The sequence below is a fragment of the Manacus candei genome, unplaced genomic scaffold (genome assembly GCF_025592945.1).
Source record: "Manacus candei isolate 608988 ecotype Guabito, Panama unplaced genomic scaffold, ASM2559294v1 h1tg000034l, whole genome shotgun sequence".
NCBI classification, from domain to species: domain Eukaryota; kingdom Metazoa; phylum Chordata; class Aves; order Passeriformes; family Pipridae; genus Manacus; species Manacus candei.
In genome coordinates this window covers 13,936,400-13,953,735 of record NW_026138082.1, presented here as the reverse complement: position 1 = coordinate 13,953,735, position 17,336 = coordinate 13,936,400, and the positions used below count along the sequence as shown (strand labels likewise).

Below are 17,336 nucleotides of genomic sequence, written 5' to 3'. Positions count from 1 at the left end.
TAGTATATTGAAATAATTTTTGTCTTCACTCAAAGGTAAATAAAGTAGCTTTGCAGAGTACGGCAATGAGTATCAGTCCAGTGATTGCTGACCATGATCCTTTCCTGATGATGTATAGTTATCACAAATGGAAAGTAATGTGCCTAGAACTTGCATTGATAAGTCTCTGGCCACTCTTATAAAAATTCAACCTGAATTCAAAATTAATACCATCGTGAAAAAAAAAAAGAAAATTCATTTGTAGTAATGTAATACCAAAACCAGAAAATGAGCTAGTGTCCTGCAAATACCAGTAAAACTTGTTACAATAAACAAAATTTAAGAACTCTTTTATTTGCCTAGATCAAAAACAGGCAATGGAGAGTCGCCTTTTTCCTCCTGATGCACTCTCTTAACTTATGGCAAGGAACAGTTCAGTGACTTCTGCGTTAAAGAATGAATCCAGGTTAAGCTATACAATCATCAGCACTTGCTGTCATTGAAACCTACCATTTAAGTATTATCTCACATCTCTTAAAGCAGAACAGAAACAGAATTAAGATTAAAGTTGAGCAAAATTAATTCATAATGTAGTGTAGTGATATTTTAGAGTATCAGAATTTGTTCCGCTTTGTCTAAATTATAATACTTTGCATTGTTTAGAAATTAGCAATATTTACCTCTTCTTCCCCTCCTTTTTCTTCTTCTTCCTCTTCCTGCTCCTCTTCTTCATCCTCTTCTTCATGCTGATTTTTCTCTTTCTTATGCTTCGCAGTAACTTTAGGATCCCACTGGCTCCTCTGATATACCTGCCCTGAATCCGGGTGTTGCCTTTGTCCTGATATTCTTTGGCATAAGTCACAGTCTGGATACTAGCAAGGAATAGGTAAAAAGAAATCATGTGTTTATTGTCCTGCTATAACATCTTTTTCTCGGAGAGACAAAATTTCTCTAAATTGGTCTACTAATAACAGTATTTTATTATTCCCAGAGTTATGTAGAATCTCCATTCTTCTGTTCCTTTTAATCTAATGAAAATAGTTACATTTCTGACATATCTGTGAAAGCAGCTTGAATAAACTGAAATAAAAGGTAAAATTATTCATTCAACTTTGGGACAAGGATTTTTAATGCACATTTCGTCTCAGGCTTTTTCTCAGAGGAGAAGATGATGATGTTACTACAAGAAGTCAAGAATTACATTTTTCTTTCCAGTGCAGTTAGTATATCCATTTGTACTGCTGCATATGAAACTATACAGGACATATTCTCAAGAACTGGAATTTCTCACTACTTGGTATTAAAACAAAGACTGACTTTCTGAAAAGTAGCACAAAAATATGTTTCTCTAGTATTTTAAGATCTTTCCATGACCATAGAAAAAAGGTTTGAAGTACGCATTCACAATTTTTTACTATGCATATTCAAGCAAATTAAGTCTTAAAAGTACAGGATTAAAACAAACATGCAGTTAAATCTGCAAAGCCATAGAATAGATCCATACCCTGAAGCTTAGCATCTGAAAAAACACATAGATATGACAACCAGAATCAAAATCCCAATGAGAATGGAGCACAAGACCAGAGGCTGACTATTCAGAGCTACCTCAGTAGCTCATTCTGCACATTCAAAGTAAAAGAGAGAAATAATCTAGTTGATAATAAACAAAACATTACAAGAAGAAGGGTCTGAAACTTTGTTCATGACTATATATACTGTTATTTTATCTGCATGGAATCTGGCAGTTTGGTATGGGCCAGCTAGTATCCTCCCCAGTGAATAGCTGGGCACAATCTGGAGAATGGCACAGGCCTAGGGCCTTTCCCAGTGGACAGTTTGGGCATGGCCATCCCATTCTGACTAATAAGACAGGTTAGTGATGTTTGGCCAAAGCAGTCAGCCTGATGTCTGAAGAGTCCCTGTTGCCTTGTTTTTTTACTAATATGGAAGTAGAAAGCAAGTCCATTCTTTTAAGTTAAAATGAGAAAGTTCTCTTAATCCTACACTTCCAACAATTTATGGTTCTTTGGTTATATCAGAGTCACTTCTGTAAAATATCTGGTACGTCCCACTACAAATTGAGATTTGTAAACAAGATGAATGAATAATGAATAAGAAGTAGTTTCACAATTAGTGAGTGAAAAATAAAACAATTTGCTTTCTAATTTCCATATGTGGGAAATTTTTTCCTGCAATATGTGGATGGTGGATGTACATTTATCCAAAATCCCATAATAATCATGTTACTCAGAATTTCCTTTTCTTGAAAACCTCTATCTTCTATTCAGTAGAGGTGCAAAGACTGTAACTGCTGCTGAAGTTTTAGGAAATGTTCATTATTTTACCTGAGCAATGCTTATAATGGAATAAAATAGTGAAATTCCATTCCAATATAAAAGAGAACAATTTATCGCTCCTCAATAAATACTATACTCAAGTGCACAGAGGAAAATATGATCTTTTGGCATACGTGGCATATGAGTCTACTAATAATTAAGAAAATTATGAGCAAGTTAATGAAGATGACATTACCTTAATGTTAATCAGGAAATCCGGTTTTAATTTTAGATTCTTTATTTTCTCTATTTGCTGTGAAACAGTCATGTATTCCTCCGAGAGAGAAGGAAATCCACTGAGAACATAACCTGACAAATACATTTTATGAAACATATTTTTTAGAAGCTTATGTCAAATATAAGGCTAGTTTTACTTGTCTTTAAACAATACATTTAGTGGCACAATTTTAAACCATGTACATGATATAACACTACTAAAAAAAATTGTGCACCCATGTCTACTTCCGATGAAATACAGAAAAGTGTGTTGTTTTCAACTTTACAGAGTACTCCCAAAATTTGTTAACTCAAGAATTACGAGGACGTTAAAGATCATACTCAGACCACCTGCTTTCTACAACCTTGGAAGGTCTTTGCTTCTATGGACAAGGAAGGGAGTCTGAACCACACTCGTGCCTCTCAAAAGGAGGCACTATGCACACGGTATGCACACAGAGACACCCAACTTGGTAAGCATCTGTTCACTCGGGATTCACAATGCCGAGTCCTGTTTGGCAAGCAGACATTGGCTATATATGACAAGCATAGTGGTAATAGTACTTTTTTTCCTAGTATTATTACAGTGCTCAGCCCCACAGATGAAATTGTGGCTTCAAGTTCCTAGGATAGTACTGTAACTACTAACGGTTGCATCTGGTGCAGCAAGAACTACTATTACAGCAAGAAAATCAATATTTATAAGGCCAGAAGGAGAGACTAAAAAGAATTGGGTGGATTTTTTTTTAGCCAAATAATGATAATATTCCCTTAGAGAAATGGTGCATGCTTAGAATTTTATGTGCTAACATTTAAATGCAAGTCTGGGCAGCACAAAAACATAGCAGTCTTTGCAAGAGGTATTAGGAGTGAAGACTCCTCCTTCTTTAGGGAATTACTATCCATAGATGCAAAATTTATAGAAAAGGATAAGCAAGAGAGAGCATAATATATAGTCATTCCTCTAGGAAATTAAAATCCTGGATTCTAAGTTGTCAATACCTTTAGAGAATTCTAACTGGTAGGTGTGAAGAGTCTGCACAGTCTCTGCTTACCAGCACATCCCAGACAACAATAGCTCAGATGATGAGAATGGCAGTGTAACATGGGAAACTGTTTGTTCTCTGACAGAGTGTTTGCTCCCAAACCAATAATGTGGGGAGACTAACAATGATGAGGTACAGCTATGGCAACCATCAACCAGATCAAATAGCAACCAGGGGATTACCAAGAAACTTTTGAGGGGATAAGGAGCCACCTTGAAGAGAAGCATTAAAATTTGTGCCACGGCAAGAGATCTTAGAGCAAGGCAAAAGAACAGGAGCCTAACCAGGTTTGGTGTGCCAGCACCACAGCCTTCTGGCTAAGCCTGGCAGAACAGCCTCCTTCTTGGATGCTCTGAGTAATCTGCATTTCAACTACTGGACTGACAGAACAAGGTTAAACACACAGTGACCCACTCCCCCAGTGTGTGTATGTGAGCTCACAGGGAGCTTTCTCACTGGTGTGCGGCTTAGCAGACTGCAGGAAATGGCACACAAATATGTGCCTGCATTTCCAACAGAAAGCCTGCTTAAATAGGTGAACATGTACTCTCAGAAAAGGGAATGTGTGCTTCTAACTTCCACACAGCTTTGAGAGAGGGTTTGTGTGCATAACCATGCCAGTTTGAGTATACTCCCTGGAATTAGTTTTATGAGGATGTTCAAAAATTTGTAGGTGTTCATTATATTTGGCAAGGGCCTAGTGCTGTGGCTTGTCTGTTTTGTGGCTGATATTGAATCTTTTCACTGATCACCAGTTTGCTGATTGTCAGTTAAGAAATCAATAAACAACTTAGCTTCTGGTTTGATTTAGAGCATGCTAATAGAGTAATTCCCTCCTGTGATAATGACATAGATTTTTCCTTTGCAAATATTATTTAGGTTAACCTGATATGAACTTCTGGTTTTCTTTCTCTTGAAAAAAAAAAAGAAAGAAAAGAGCAAGTGTATCAATTACACAGAGGTTATAATTCTGTATTTTCTTACCTACAATGCCCTAAAATACAAGTTTGCTTGTTATTGTACAGTGTCTATGTTATTTTAATAAGAGACACTGTTTGTTTCAAGAAGTAGCTTTCAAGATCCATATCTGACCTACTTCGGAAGTAAAGAAAAAAATCTGGTTTTAGCGTCTTACAATTTTTAAATATTATCATTTGCATTAGCACCTGTGGATACCTCTGGCACATCAGTCTCCAATATGATATGTTTATTATTTAAGACAGAAGATTATAACTTGAAAGAATACCTTATTGTGTGTAGTGTTTAGAAACTTGTATTTTTCAAACATTAAAAGTAAAAACTCAGCCTCTCATAAAACAGTTTCTTAAATCTTTAATGAATAATTAACAGAGAATTGACTGATTAGTTCCTGCTGAAAGCTTAAGCTTCCCAAGGATTATACTACGATAGTAGTTGATTAAACAAAAAGTTATTAGAACTACAAAATATTTAACAAAACTGGTTTTGGAGATCAGTTCTAGTTGGTAGGAAAAATAGTGAAAATGTTGGCTGTTCTATTCCTTGCTACTTTGGGGTATCTGTAATACAGAAAATGTCTTGGCTACAAGAACCAAACTTTTATCAACTTTACAGTCTCTAGGAATCTCTGTGTCCTCTGTGATACACACATCTTCAGGCAGACTCAAAAAGGGGAACTCCAATAACAGAGATACCTCCTTATGCCTTTATTAAAGTCCTAACATATGGATTAAGAGACTGGCATTTCTGCTGATAACTCTTCCAGCAAATTTTCTGTCCACATCATACCTTTTTTTTTTTCATTTATTCCCTATTTCTCTGTCTTTTTTTATACTGTTTTAAAAGCCTGGCTTCATCAGTTAAGGCTGCATATTTTGAAAAACTGTTGGGTCTTGGACTAGAGAAGAAAAAAAAACCCATTGCAACTGAAAGCTTAAAAAGCATGCTAGTTTTCAGAGCCGAAGGAACTTAAAATTTTCTTGCCACTACACCTGTCTCTCTCCTATAATGGAAATTTCAAATAAAAGTCAGAATGAGGAAAAAAACTACATTTCCTTTTTACTTTCTTTCCATTAGCAGTGTATTTGTTTTTTCTTCAGGAAAGCAGGTTCAGACTAGCAAGATCTGCAGCACTAGTCTTGACAGCCTCAAGTGAGAGTCATAGCAACACTTAAAATTTGGGGCAAAATAATTTTCTCAAAATTAACACAACATAGGACTAGTATGACACCTTCTGATCTTCCATATTGGTAAGCTAATCCCTAAACACATTCATTTTATTGATATTTCACAACCTGAAGAGCACAAAAAAAGGTGTTACCATCGAATACAAAATAAATCATATTTGAGCACCAATGGATGTGAAGTGTGGAAAGAGGGTAAGCCTGCTGAGCAGTGGCTGAGGTCCCTTGGTTTGGTCAGTCTGGAGGAGATTGAGGGGAGACCTCTTCGCAGTCTACAACTTCCTCAAGGGAAGAGGAAGGGCAGGCACTGATCTCTTCTCTGTGGTGACCAGTGACAGGACCTGAGGGAATGGCCTGACATTGTGCCAGGGGAGGTTTAGGTTGGATATTAGAAAAAGGTTCTTCACCCAGAGGGTGATTGGGTACTGGAAGAGGCTCCCCAGGCAAGGGGTCACAGCACCAAGCCTGAGAGAGTTCAAGAAGCATCCGGACAATATTCTGACACAGATGGTATGATTCTTGGGGATGGTTCCGTGCAGGGCCAGGAACTGGACTCGATGATCCTGATGGGTCCCTTGCAACTCAGCATATTCTACGATTCTATGAAAATTACAGCTAGCACATTCTAAGAAGTTTAGGCTACGAACATACTTACCAAAATGAGCAACTTCTGGTGACTCAAGCTTTTGCAGAACCATTTCAGTAACCAGTTCCTCAGAAATACTTTCACCTTTAAAAAGCAATTCTTGACACTAAGGCAAAATGCAAAACATAGCATTATACAATATGGATTTGTCAAGAATGTGAAAAACTCACTAGAAGGTTAGACTTTTACCTTAAGTCCATATTCTGTTTCTTCATGAATATTTGTTTGAATTACTTCTGAAGCTGACAGAGTACATCAGAGAGAAGAAAATTAAAATAGTTAATAAAAAGTATTTTCTATACAGACAGGTAGATGCAGATACATAAATACATACACATACACATATCAGAGTATGTATGTGTGTTCCAAGCAATCAGACTACTTTTGAATGAACAGCCATTATAATTAGGGCCATTATTGTACTTTGCCCACCCAGAATTTGGAGCCTTCTGGCAAGGTTTGGGTAGCTGTTTCTCCCTACAATTTAACCCTGTATATACTACAGAAAAATGCACAACAGCAGTTTTGCAGGATTATTTTTACTACTGATTTATATTAAATCAGCATTATTCCTTTGTAATCCATAGATAAGTATTTCAGCTCAATCCCTTCCTAAATTTTAAAAGCAAGATGTAGCAGAACTGCTTAGACATACAAAACCATCTACTTAAAAAAAGTCATTAAAAACCTATTTCTTACATAGTTTAATTATCTAAAATTAAATGAATACTAAATTTGACATTCATTAAATTCAAAGACCTGCCCTCTGCCACTGTGGACAGTGGCATCATAGCAGAACGATCCTGGAAGTCTTTCACACTTCTGTACAAATTAAATAAGCAGACACTTTACAAAAGTTTTCAAGAATGACCCTTAAGGCTACATTTATATTACTAATAAACCAGGTCAGGGAAATGTCTGAAACCAGGTGGCTCATGCCTATACGGCCGTAGTCTTTCTTCTCAAACACAGTGGCTGTTTTCCAACTGTTCCTACTATTAATGCTGACTGTTGCACATACCATCCTTCATACAATGAATGGGTGCTTGGGAGAACAGCATTTGCCGCGGGTCAAAGCTGAGACAGGGAATGTGCTAATAAACGATACAGACAACTGAAAATCAGCAATCTGTGTGCATCCTGGCCCTGTTTTATTTATGAGTACTGACCTATTCATTGGATAAATAGATAGAAAGTATTATAATTAAAAAGACTGCAAACACCTTTCCTATTTAATAATTCTCTATCTTGGTTTATTTTTAACACAACACAGGACAGATATTTTTACACTGGAGCAAGTCCAGAAGTGGGCACCAATATGATTAGAAGTGTTGAATGTACTAGGAAGCCCAAAAGAACTGGCCTTGTTCAGCCTGAAGAAAAACAGACAAATCTTACTGTTGTCTAAAACTTACTGGGAGATCACAAACTCAGAACCACTGTCTTCACAGAAGTGCAATTAGGACAGGAGGCAACAGACATAAGTAGGAACGTGAGAAATCTGAATGGGGTAATTAGGAAGCAATTCTTCATTGTGAAGGTAGTCAAATATTGTAAAGTGTTCCTCTGAGAGGACATAGAGTCTCCATCCTTGGAAATATTCCAGACTCAACTGAGCAACCCTCTCTAGTTGACTCTGCTTTGAGAGGAAGTTTGAGACTCAGTCATTTCTGGAGGTCCTTTCTGAACTCAATTATTCGTGTTCATATATGTTGAATTTCTTCATTTCTTTCTTTTTTGATATAGAAAGTGAAAAAAAAATTATTAGCAAAAGTTGAAGGAATATGTGTGTACACATATTGTGTGGGTACACTAACCAAAAGATTAAAAGAAATATCATGAGCAAAATTAGAAAAGAATAATTCTCTGAATCTAGTAGAAATAAGGCTTAAAAATGCAGGAAGTGAGATTTAATCAGTCATAAGAAAAACTTTCTAATGGCAAAGGCTGTGTTACAGAGATAGACTGCCTAGAGATTCTAAAAACATATCTGATGGACATTTGTCAGTAATGGTTTAAATACTTTCAAACAGAGTGGATTGGCTTAAGTACATTTCTGAGGTGCCTTCTGATTTTGGTCTGATCTATGTTTTGGAACAGGTATTAATTTTTTGTTATACAATAATATGAATTTAAAATTCTATAGTTACATAAGTCCAAAAAGCACTTTATTAAAACTGAATTGTACCATGTTAGAGTTCCAAACCTTCAAAAGAAGATAAAGATGCTTCATTTGATAAATAACTACATACTCACAGGAATATGAAGTGTTACCCTGTCCACTAGAGGGTTTTCATTAGAACAATAAAAAAATACCAGGGGGCAAATTTAAATGACAAAACTTAAGCATAAATGATATGTAAAGAATAAGTTCATAATCAGAACAATTTACACATATATACCATAACATCTGATTTATAATTTGGTGTTCTCAAAGAGGTACTCAAGAAATTGCTTCATAGTTAAGGTTATATTGTGCTTCTTTTACTTAAAAATATTGTATTACTCTTCAAACTGGTAGGACATATGTGGTGTAAAAGTTTTCTTTCTTTCATAAAACTACAGTGAAAGAATCAAGATTTGTGAATTATAATGTCATAGATATAAAAATATTACCAGGGCTTTAAAAAAATTACATCTTTTTTAGCGTTTCTTTACTTACTGCTGACAAAATTAGGACCAAAAAAACCCCGAACAACTTCCAGAGACTTAATTTTTTTCTGTAGGAACTTTCTTTCTGAGATGACTCAAAATGAAAAGGAAATCTCAAGCAATGTGTTTATAGGGAATAAGATAATGTAATACATAACAGGTTTTACTCTATAAATCTTCAAAAATCTTTGATGAGAGGGACTGTCAGAAATGTAGCTCAATAGCTTAAAAAATTAAATGACACCTTTTATTCTGGTAAATGCATGGTGGGAGAAATAAACTACACCTTCTGAAATAAGCCATGGGGTATTTTTGGTTTAGAAATTTGAAAATGCCAGTTCCCATTACTTCCTTTACTACTTGTAGTGATACAAAAGCTATGCTTCTGTTTCCTGGAGGACAACCACCTTGCACTGAATGCCCCAAAAAAGAAAAGAAAGATCCTTCTATTTTTTCATGGTCTGTATTGGAAAATGTCTCTGCTCCCTGGAGTTGAATGAGTTGCCTCCATGTGAACAAGAAGGGTCACATGAATCACCTTACAGGATTGGGAATAGAATTTGATTATGATGAAAAAAAAAACCACAGTGATTTTCTAAGACTTTCAATAACTAAAAAGCCATTATCAGCAATTGTATTTCTGGCAAAATGGTTACTTGGTCCTTATCAGAAGCCTTTGCTGGAATCAGAAACACGCCTTATTGAGTTACAGGGAACAGCGAGGACATTCTAAACCAAAAGATACTGTGAAACAATTGCAATGTTCCAAATACAGTGTATGTTTACCTTCTATGAAAATGGAATTCCATCTCTGTGCTAGTTTTCTAGCTAATGTTTTCTTTCCAGAACCCTTAAAACAAAAAATACACTTTTAAAAGAAAAACAGGCTGAACAAAAACAAAAAAACCCTGCAAACATATCACACAATAAAGAATATATTTTCATATGATAAAAACACCTACAAGCTACCATTGGGATTAGGGCCTCTGAGTTATGCACTGGGCAAACACAGAACACTCTTTTATTACCATCCTCTATTGTATACTGCCTAGCATTGCTAATATACTGCTAATGCCCTTTGCAGTTAATTATCATCAAAGACTGTTTCTGAGTAACTCTATCTAAAATTCAGCTATGGTTTGCCTACATATTCCTATGAGAAACCCTTTAGGACTGAAATTTATTATCTTCAGCCTCAAAGCCTATTATGATGCAAACCTGCTCAAGCCTTTCTGAGTAGGATACATAGGGATAATATTCTTTGACTAAAACAACAAATGCTTAAAAACTGCCCTTGTTAGTCCACAAATTTGGTTTTATACTGACAAAATGTTTATTTTATCATTTATATGAGTCTTGAGGAACCGACACAATCAAGAAAAATGAGTCATCTAGGAGTACAGCTACCTGAGTGGGATTTTTTGTAACTCACCATCTTCCACCCTTAGGATTGTGCCCCTTTTTTCCAAGGGCATATACGAAGACCTCTTTTGACAGTTTGCTTGCCCCAGATAAATTTTGTGATTAAAACATAGTAAAAATCCACAAATAAATCACAATTCCCAGTTAACCGTGTATCAGCAAATACTCCAGCTTCTCACACCTTAAATCTTACAGATGTGATGTAAGTATATGTATTTGTTTTTGGTTTAATGGCACTATGTTTTTAACTTAAAAAGATCTATCTTAAATAAGATAGGTGCTCTACACATCAGTCATATAAATAAAAAATATTATCATAAAAATAGACTATTTAATTCTCTGTTTTCCTGGTAAGGACTGTACAGTTTTAACCCTTTCTTAAATTTGTATTAATGTAAAGCATCTACTGAAAGCAATGATTGAGAATATGAGAATATTTTTTTATTGTTTTTCAATGAGCATTTTATGCTGGTTTAGTCTAAAAAATGTAAAGTTACCTTTTTCACGTGAGGTTAGAAATTTAATGTTTGTATAAAATTAGACAAGCTAGTCCAGTGTAGTTTTCTACTGAGCTGAGTGCATTTTAACTGCATATAGCCATACGACATGTTATACAGTAAACTTGTACCAAAAAAAGAACTCCCTTCAGCAAACTAAGGGAGTAATGCACCCACACACAAAGTCTCCTACATTTGGTAAAAGAGAAAAATCTGAGAAGTTTAGGATTATAAAACATTGCATTTTCCTAAGTATGGGAGGCCACAAATTATTTGAGAAAAAGAGAGATCTTGAATTATAGTTGAAATGAGGTAAAAACCTTATTGGGACACCTTGATGGATTTCAGATGTTCCCAAATACATGATATATAACTATGTCAGAATTTTAATATTAAGGTTAAGATATGTAATATCTCACTGCACGTCTGTAAGTCAGTACATTAACCTTAAGGTTCTTTTATGGTTATTTATGTCTTTAATCCATCAAGTTTTTTAAAAGTTAGAATACTTGATAACATTGTTCTGGTTTTGGCTGGGGTGGAGTTAATTTTTTTTTCATAGTAGCAAGTATCCATGTTTTGGATTTGTGCTGAAAAAAAGTGTTGTTAATATAGAGATGTTTTTGCTGCTGCTGAGCAGTGCTCACATGGAGACAAGGCATTTTCTGCTTCTCATATGCCACGCTGGTGAAGAGACTGGAGGTGCACAAGGAGTTGGGAGCAGACACAGCTGGGACAGCTGACCCCAACTGACCAAAGGGATACTATACAGGGATACTATACAGCATCATGCTCAGCTTATAAAGCTGGGAAGAAGAAGGAAGGGGGGACATTCAGAGTGATGGTGTTTGTCTTCTTAAGTAACCATTTCACACGATGGGGCTCTCCTGGGGGTGCCTGCCCATGGGAAGCAGTGAATTAATTCCTTCTTTGGCTTTGCTCACATGTGTGGCTTTTGCTTTATCTGTTAAACCGTCTTTATCTCAACCCATGAGTTTTCTCACTTTTACCCTTCTGATTCTCTGTCCCATCCCACTGGGGCTAGTGAGTGGCTGCGTGGGATTTGGTTGCTGGCTGGGGTTAAACCACCACAAAAATAAAAACCATCCAGTTGTCAATGTGAAAAGAAATTTTTTGAGCAACATGTAACTTTTAACACTTTTAATTGTACCTGACCGATCACTCAGGCCAAAAATTGGCCTCATTAAATGAGATCAGAATCTTTACCACACTCTGAAGGATTTGAAGAGTGGAAAAGGTGAAAAAGTAGGTGTTTGATCCTTTCAGTAGCATAGCTAAACTAATGCTTTGAAAGGAAAAGTAAAATTGTTAGCAAAATATCTGAAGAAAAAATTTCTATCTGACATCTTACTGGCTTTCCAAAGATAATTAAGCAAGTGGGCTTGGACAACAGAAAGGATTTTTCAGCCTCATCTTCATCAAAGATGTCTGTAAAGGGCTGAGCTTGTTTTTCCTCCTGCGAAGCCATGTATTATCTAAGACTGGGAGAAAAATACAGTAGTTACATATGTGTAAAATGACTTTCAAGTGGAACTGAATTACAAGGTAAATGGCTTTGTAAAAAAAACACCAAACTGTTATAAGAAGAAAAAGCATTTAGAGAATGTACACAATTGAGAACATACCCATTACTAAGAGAAAAGCCACTTGTGAAAAATAAGAGACTCTCAGAACTGCCCCTGACCCCCAGCTGGAACTTTATGGCAGTTGATAACAACTTTTTCCTGACTCTCAAACTGCCTGTTGCTCTTTTTTAGTTGTTTCATTGCCTTGTCCTTCCTGTTCCAATTACCACACAGTCTCTCTGGTCCCTGAAATGTACGGTGGGCATGCTAAGACCTTCGCTTTTGAGCTTCAGACACAGAAGGCCCCCGTCATGGTCAGTGGAACCACACGTAGGTACATGAATAAGGCTTTGCAGAATCAAATCATGGTTCCTAATCTGTCCACTCACAAATCCCAGGTTTTCCAGGACTGCCAGAAGCCGCACATCCAGTACTATACAACGAATTAAAACCCAAACAAACTTCTAATTAAGGTAAGTTGGAAGAAAATTTGGGTGGGCCTTTCACACAAATGGAGGCCAAAAATGTGAGGAGCTTGTTTAAGCTTGTTTGAAGAAGGCAAAAAAACCCTCCAGCTTTCTTTAGAGGGCCACTTCAGTCTCACCCATACGGCCCCAGTACAACCTCCATACAACCCAGTACAACCCCACAAAACCCCCAGCCATTTTTAAATTAAATAACTGAATTTTTAAATTCTACTGAGAACCTGAAAAATCTGAAAAAAAAAAAAATCTGAAAAGAGTCTTGAAACGTCAAACTGAAACATTCAGACACCTTCGCAATAAGTATTTTAATATAAAAAAAAAAAAGGCCTCCACGTGCGAACCAACACCCGATTTCTCTCACGGGAAACGCACCGGCTGAGCTTTACGCGCCGTTCCCCGCAGTTTCGCCCCTTTCCAAACCTTCACAATTGAGGGTCAATTTCCAAATTCACAAAAACACCACAACCAAAGCAAAGAACTAAACCAGACAGACGCACACCCTCCCCGCTCCCAGGACCACGTCCCGGTGGGCGCCTCCCTGGGGTCGGATCGGAGGGGCACTTACGTCGCACGCGCTCAAGGCCTGAGCGAGGGCACCGCCACCTCCGCGCGCGCCCCGGTACCCGGGCAACTGCCGGGCCCCGCCCCCTGCACCTAGCCCCGCCCCCAGGGAGATGGAGCCCCGCCCTGTCAGGGAGGTGAGGCAGAGGCCCCGCCCTCTGACATTGGCCCCGCCCCTCAGAGGCGGGTGAGGCGGAGGCCCCCACGGGGCTGCGGAGCTGTTCCTGGTGCTGACCATGCTCCCCTCGCAGGGAGCGCGTCCCGGTGGGAGCAGCGGCTGCGGCTACGGCTGCGGCCGCCTCGCCCGCCCCGGTGCCGCTGCCGGGAGCCGCCGCTGCCGAGGAGCGGCGCGTGACGCTGCTCCGCCGGCCCCTCCGGCAGTGGCGGCGGCGGCGCAGGCGCGCTCCCTCTCCCTCCCGTGGGTGCGCCGGCGCGGTGGCGCGCGGGTACTTCCGGGTTCCCCCGTTGCCGGGGGTGTGTCCCAGCTCATTTCCGGTGTGTCCCCCCCGCTCTGACGGGGCCTCATCGCCTGTTCCTGCGCTGTCCCTGGGCAGCCCCCGCCGCTCCCGCCCCGGCCCTGCCTCGGGGCCGCCATGCCGGCCGCGGCCGTCCCCCTGATCAGCTCCGTGCAGAAGCTGGTGCTGTATGAGACCAGGGCTGTAAGTAGCGTCCGCCCCGCCGCCGCTCCCGAGGCTGGGAGTGTCCTGGCTCCCCTGGCGTGCTGGCTCGGCTCTGCCCGGGGCTGCTGCCTCGGCTGGGCTGTAGCTTGTCAAAAACTGCTCCTTGCCTTCCTTCTCTTTTGCTGAGGTTTGGTTCGTTTTGGTCACATTCAAAACATCCTAATAACTTTAAAAAAAAGAAGAAAAGAAAAGAAGTGTTTAAAGTTCTTGCCTTCACCGTGTCTGAGGCTCGTGACTTTAGCGAAGGAAGGGCCCCTGACACGCAGGTCAGCGGAGGGCCCTGCGGTGCTAGGCGCTACCAGGGTGGCAGGGAAGGCTGGGCCTTGCTTGTTGTGTCGTGTGTCACACAGCCAGGCTCACAGTGCTCACTCGTGCCAGGTGGAGTTAAAACTGGGCAGCTGAGGGTGTCCAGAACTACAGATTTCAGATTTGAATTAAGACTTTAAGCAGGATGGCTGAAGTGGTTACTCCCACTGATCTGTTTGCTACTTCTGGCAGATTTCAGTCCTCCTCACATGAACGGCTGGTGAAAGAGTTTCCAGAGTTTTCAGTCAAAGATTTTTAGCATTCCTAATGTCCTGTCGTGGAAACTGTAAGGATGTGTTGTTCACAGTACTTCTTTGCCATGGGCAAAATGGATTGGAGGCTTGAGTGGTAATTTCTGCTTTAGCCATGTGATGAGCAGCATGTGAGTCAGAATCCAATTTCTTGATGTAAATAGCCTAAGATAATACCACTGTGTTTATTACTTTAACTCCAAATCAAATTTCTTTGTGTAGTTTCCCTTGTTTCATAGTATGTTGGTTTTTTTAACTTGAGGTAGTTTTGGATGGGATCAGGTACCACGGCTTTAAATGCAACAATTAGCTCTATTTTAAGTTCAGATGTTATCTGTAGTGATAACAGAAAGGTGTTTTGTACACTGAAGTCAGTGTTGCCTCCTGGAAACTTGCCAAAATGGCATGGATTGGATGAAGGGGATGCAGTTTGGTCTGCCTGAATAGTCTCAATATGAAGAAGAATCTGACTTCCAGCTTTTGTTCTGTCAGAAGTAGGTTTGTACTTTTGTGCTAATTCCTCATTAAACAGCCTGTGAAACAGAGAAGGATTAAAGCATGCAGAGTTAACAGTATACGTAAATAAAAAAAATGAAGTTTACACTCCAGAAAGTCTTTCCAGAATGTTACTTTTTTCCTATGCCTGAAGGAATTTTGATGGCTGCCTTATTCATCTTTCTCACTGTTGCTGGAAACGGCTGATTGTTGTTTTATTTTCAGCTAAATTATCTCTGTATGTGAGGAGGGCAATGGGAAAATGTGATTTCTGAATCAGGTCCTAAATTACTGAATTTGGTTGTTCTTGGCTCGTAACTCATGCTGCCTCTCAGCTGAGTTTTGGCATCCATGGCATGCATGGATATCTGGCCTGCTCCTCTCTGAGCTGTAAAACTCAGTTCCTGAGAGACAACGGGGGGTGTGTGGGGTGTGCAGGGTCAATATTGTGCTTTAGAGTTCTGTCAGCTTGCTACAATTCTTTAGGTGTCTCAGGTTGATCCTCTTAGTTCGGGAACCACAGTCTTTTACATCTGGCCAGTGGTAGCTGGCAGTACCTACCTGAATGGGTGGTTTTGCCCATGCTCTGTTCTGTTCAGAATTCAGTAAGGGTCAGATCCAGCAGTCCTGATCACTCCAGGAGGCAGGATGGTTTCCATCAGCTAGTAAAGGCAGTGGTTTGTGGATGAACATGTGCCATTTGAAATGTCTCAGCTGAGCAAGGGTGTCTCAAAGCTGTTCCTTTAGTCACTTCTTGTGAGTGATGAAAATGGAATGTTTTCCCTGAGTGTGGTTATGTTCTTATTTAAAAAAATAAAAAGTGCGAATTAAAGCACATTGTGTTTTGATATTCAAATTCTAGTCCTTTTTTTAGAAGGAAAAATACAATAGGAATCATTTTGATGTGATTATACGAAAAGAGTCGATGCACTTAATAAACTCATAGACTGAGGTATATTAGAAGGGACTTCTGGAGATCATCTAGTCCAGCCCAATGCACAGAGCAGCTTAAACAAGAGCATGTTGCTCAGGGCTGCATGCAGCTGAATTTTGAATACTTCCAAATACATAGATTGTACTGCCTTTGCAGACAACATGTTCTGAGCTTGACCACCCTTATTGTTTAAAAAAAAAGTGAGAAATTCCTTATATTAAATTGAAATTTTGCCTGTTTCAAGTTGTACCCATTGAATCTTGTTCCATCCACTTGAAAGAATTTGTCTCTGTTATCTACACCTTCCCATTACATCAATTTAGATGCTGCCAGAGCTTTCTGAAGGCTGAACAAACCCAGTTCTCTCAGTCTCTCCCAGTGCATCATGTGCTCTGTCCTCCGAATCATCTGGGTAGCTCTCTGCTGGGCTCATTCACTATGCTGATGTCCATCTTGTGCTGGGGAGCCCAAAACTGGACTGGGGATTTGAATAGGTCACAGTTGCTGTTGCAGCTGATTCAGTGTCACATTGGGCTGCTGACAGAAGTTCCCACTTCTTCTCCCCGAGGTATCCCTTGTGTGATGTCCTTTGCATGAAATCTCACAATCATGCAGTTGCCAGCTCTGACAGTCACTGGTATGGCATAAGTGTCACCCAGACATAAAAATCAATAGCTTTCTCCTGGTTTGGGGTACTCTTCTGATTTTCCTAAGGCCAAAGGCTTGCTAGATTGAGCATATGGGATCCGGAGTTGTATCAGATACAGGGTAACATGAAACTGTATCCTAGGATTCCTGGTGGAGACCTTTAGTGGGCAAAGAAGCAATGACTTAAGTTGTCAGCAGTGGGAGAAACAGTGAGGTTTACACTGGTCGTACGACTTATTTCTGTAAAACTCCTCTGTATTAAAGCAGGAAGAGATGAAATGGATGAGAAAGTGGAAAAAGTAAAAATGGTTTAGGGAGGGGTTTTTTATTTTTTTTGTTTTGGTTTGGTTTTTTTGGGTTTTTTTTAGTTAAAAATATAGTAGTATTAAGTCAAACAGGAAAGGCTCTAGTGGTGTTATTGGAGTCAAATGTGA

At 39.1% G+C, this 17,336-nt stretch overlaps 2 protein-coding genes across 4 annotated transcripts in view; one reads left to right on the top strand and one right to left on the bottom strand.

The window, feature by feature from the left end:
- The window catches only part of AK9 (adenylate kinase 9), a 59,616-nt gene extending 45,928 nt beyond the window's left edge, over window positions 1–13,688 (bottom strand). For 2 of the 3 annotated variants that reach the window (XM_051792345.1, XM_051792347.1), the window contains exons 1-7: window positions 13,593–13,688; window positions 12,329–12,458; window positions 9,824–9,887; window positions 6,575–6,627; window positions 6,395–6,491; window positions 2,512–2,624; window positions 660–851 (exon numbers count right to left, since the gene is read on the bottom strand). In XM_051792345.1, the coding sequence (XP_051648305.1) occupies window positions 660–851; window positions 2,512–2,624; window positions 6,395–6,491; window positions 6,575–6,627; window positions 9,824–9,887; window positions 12,329–12,445 (636 nt within the window). In that variant the 5' untranslated portion in view covers window positions 12,446–12,458; window positions 13,593–13,688. Of the gene's footprint in view, window positions 1–659; window positions 852–2,511; window positions 2,625–6,394; window positions 6,492–6,574; window positions 6,628–9,823; window positions 9,888–12,328; window positions 12,459–13,526 lie in introns of all 3 variants that reach the window. The other variant, XM_051792346.1, reaches the window with a different exon arrangement.
- A 340-nt stretch (window positions 13,689–14,028) lies between these two features.
- The window catches only part of FIG4 (FIG4 phosphoinositide 5-phosphatase), a 60,680-nt gene continuing 57,372 nt past the window's right edge, over window positions 14,029–17,336 (top strand). Inside the window, exon 1 of the mRNA XM_051792356.1 lies at window positions 14,029–14,247. Within this exon, the coding sequence (XP_051648316.1) occupies window positions 14,182–14,247 (66 nt within the window). The 5' untranslated portion in view covers window positions 14,029–14,181. The remainder of the gene's footprint in view (window positions 14,248–17,336) is intronic.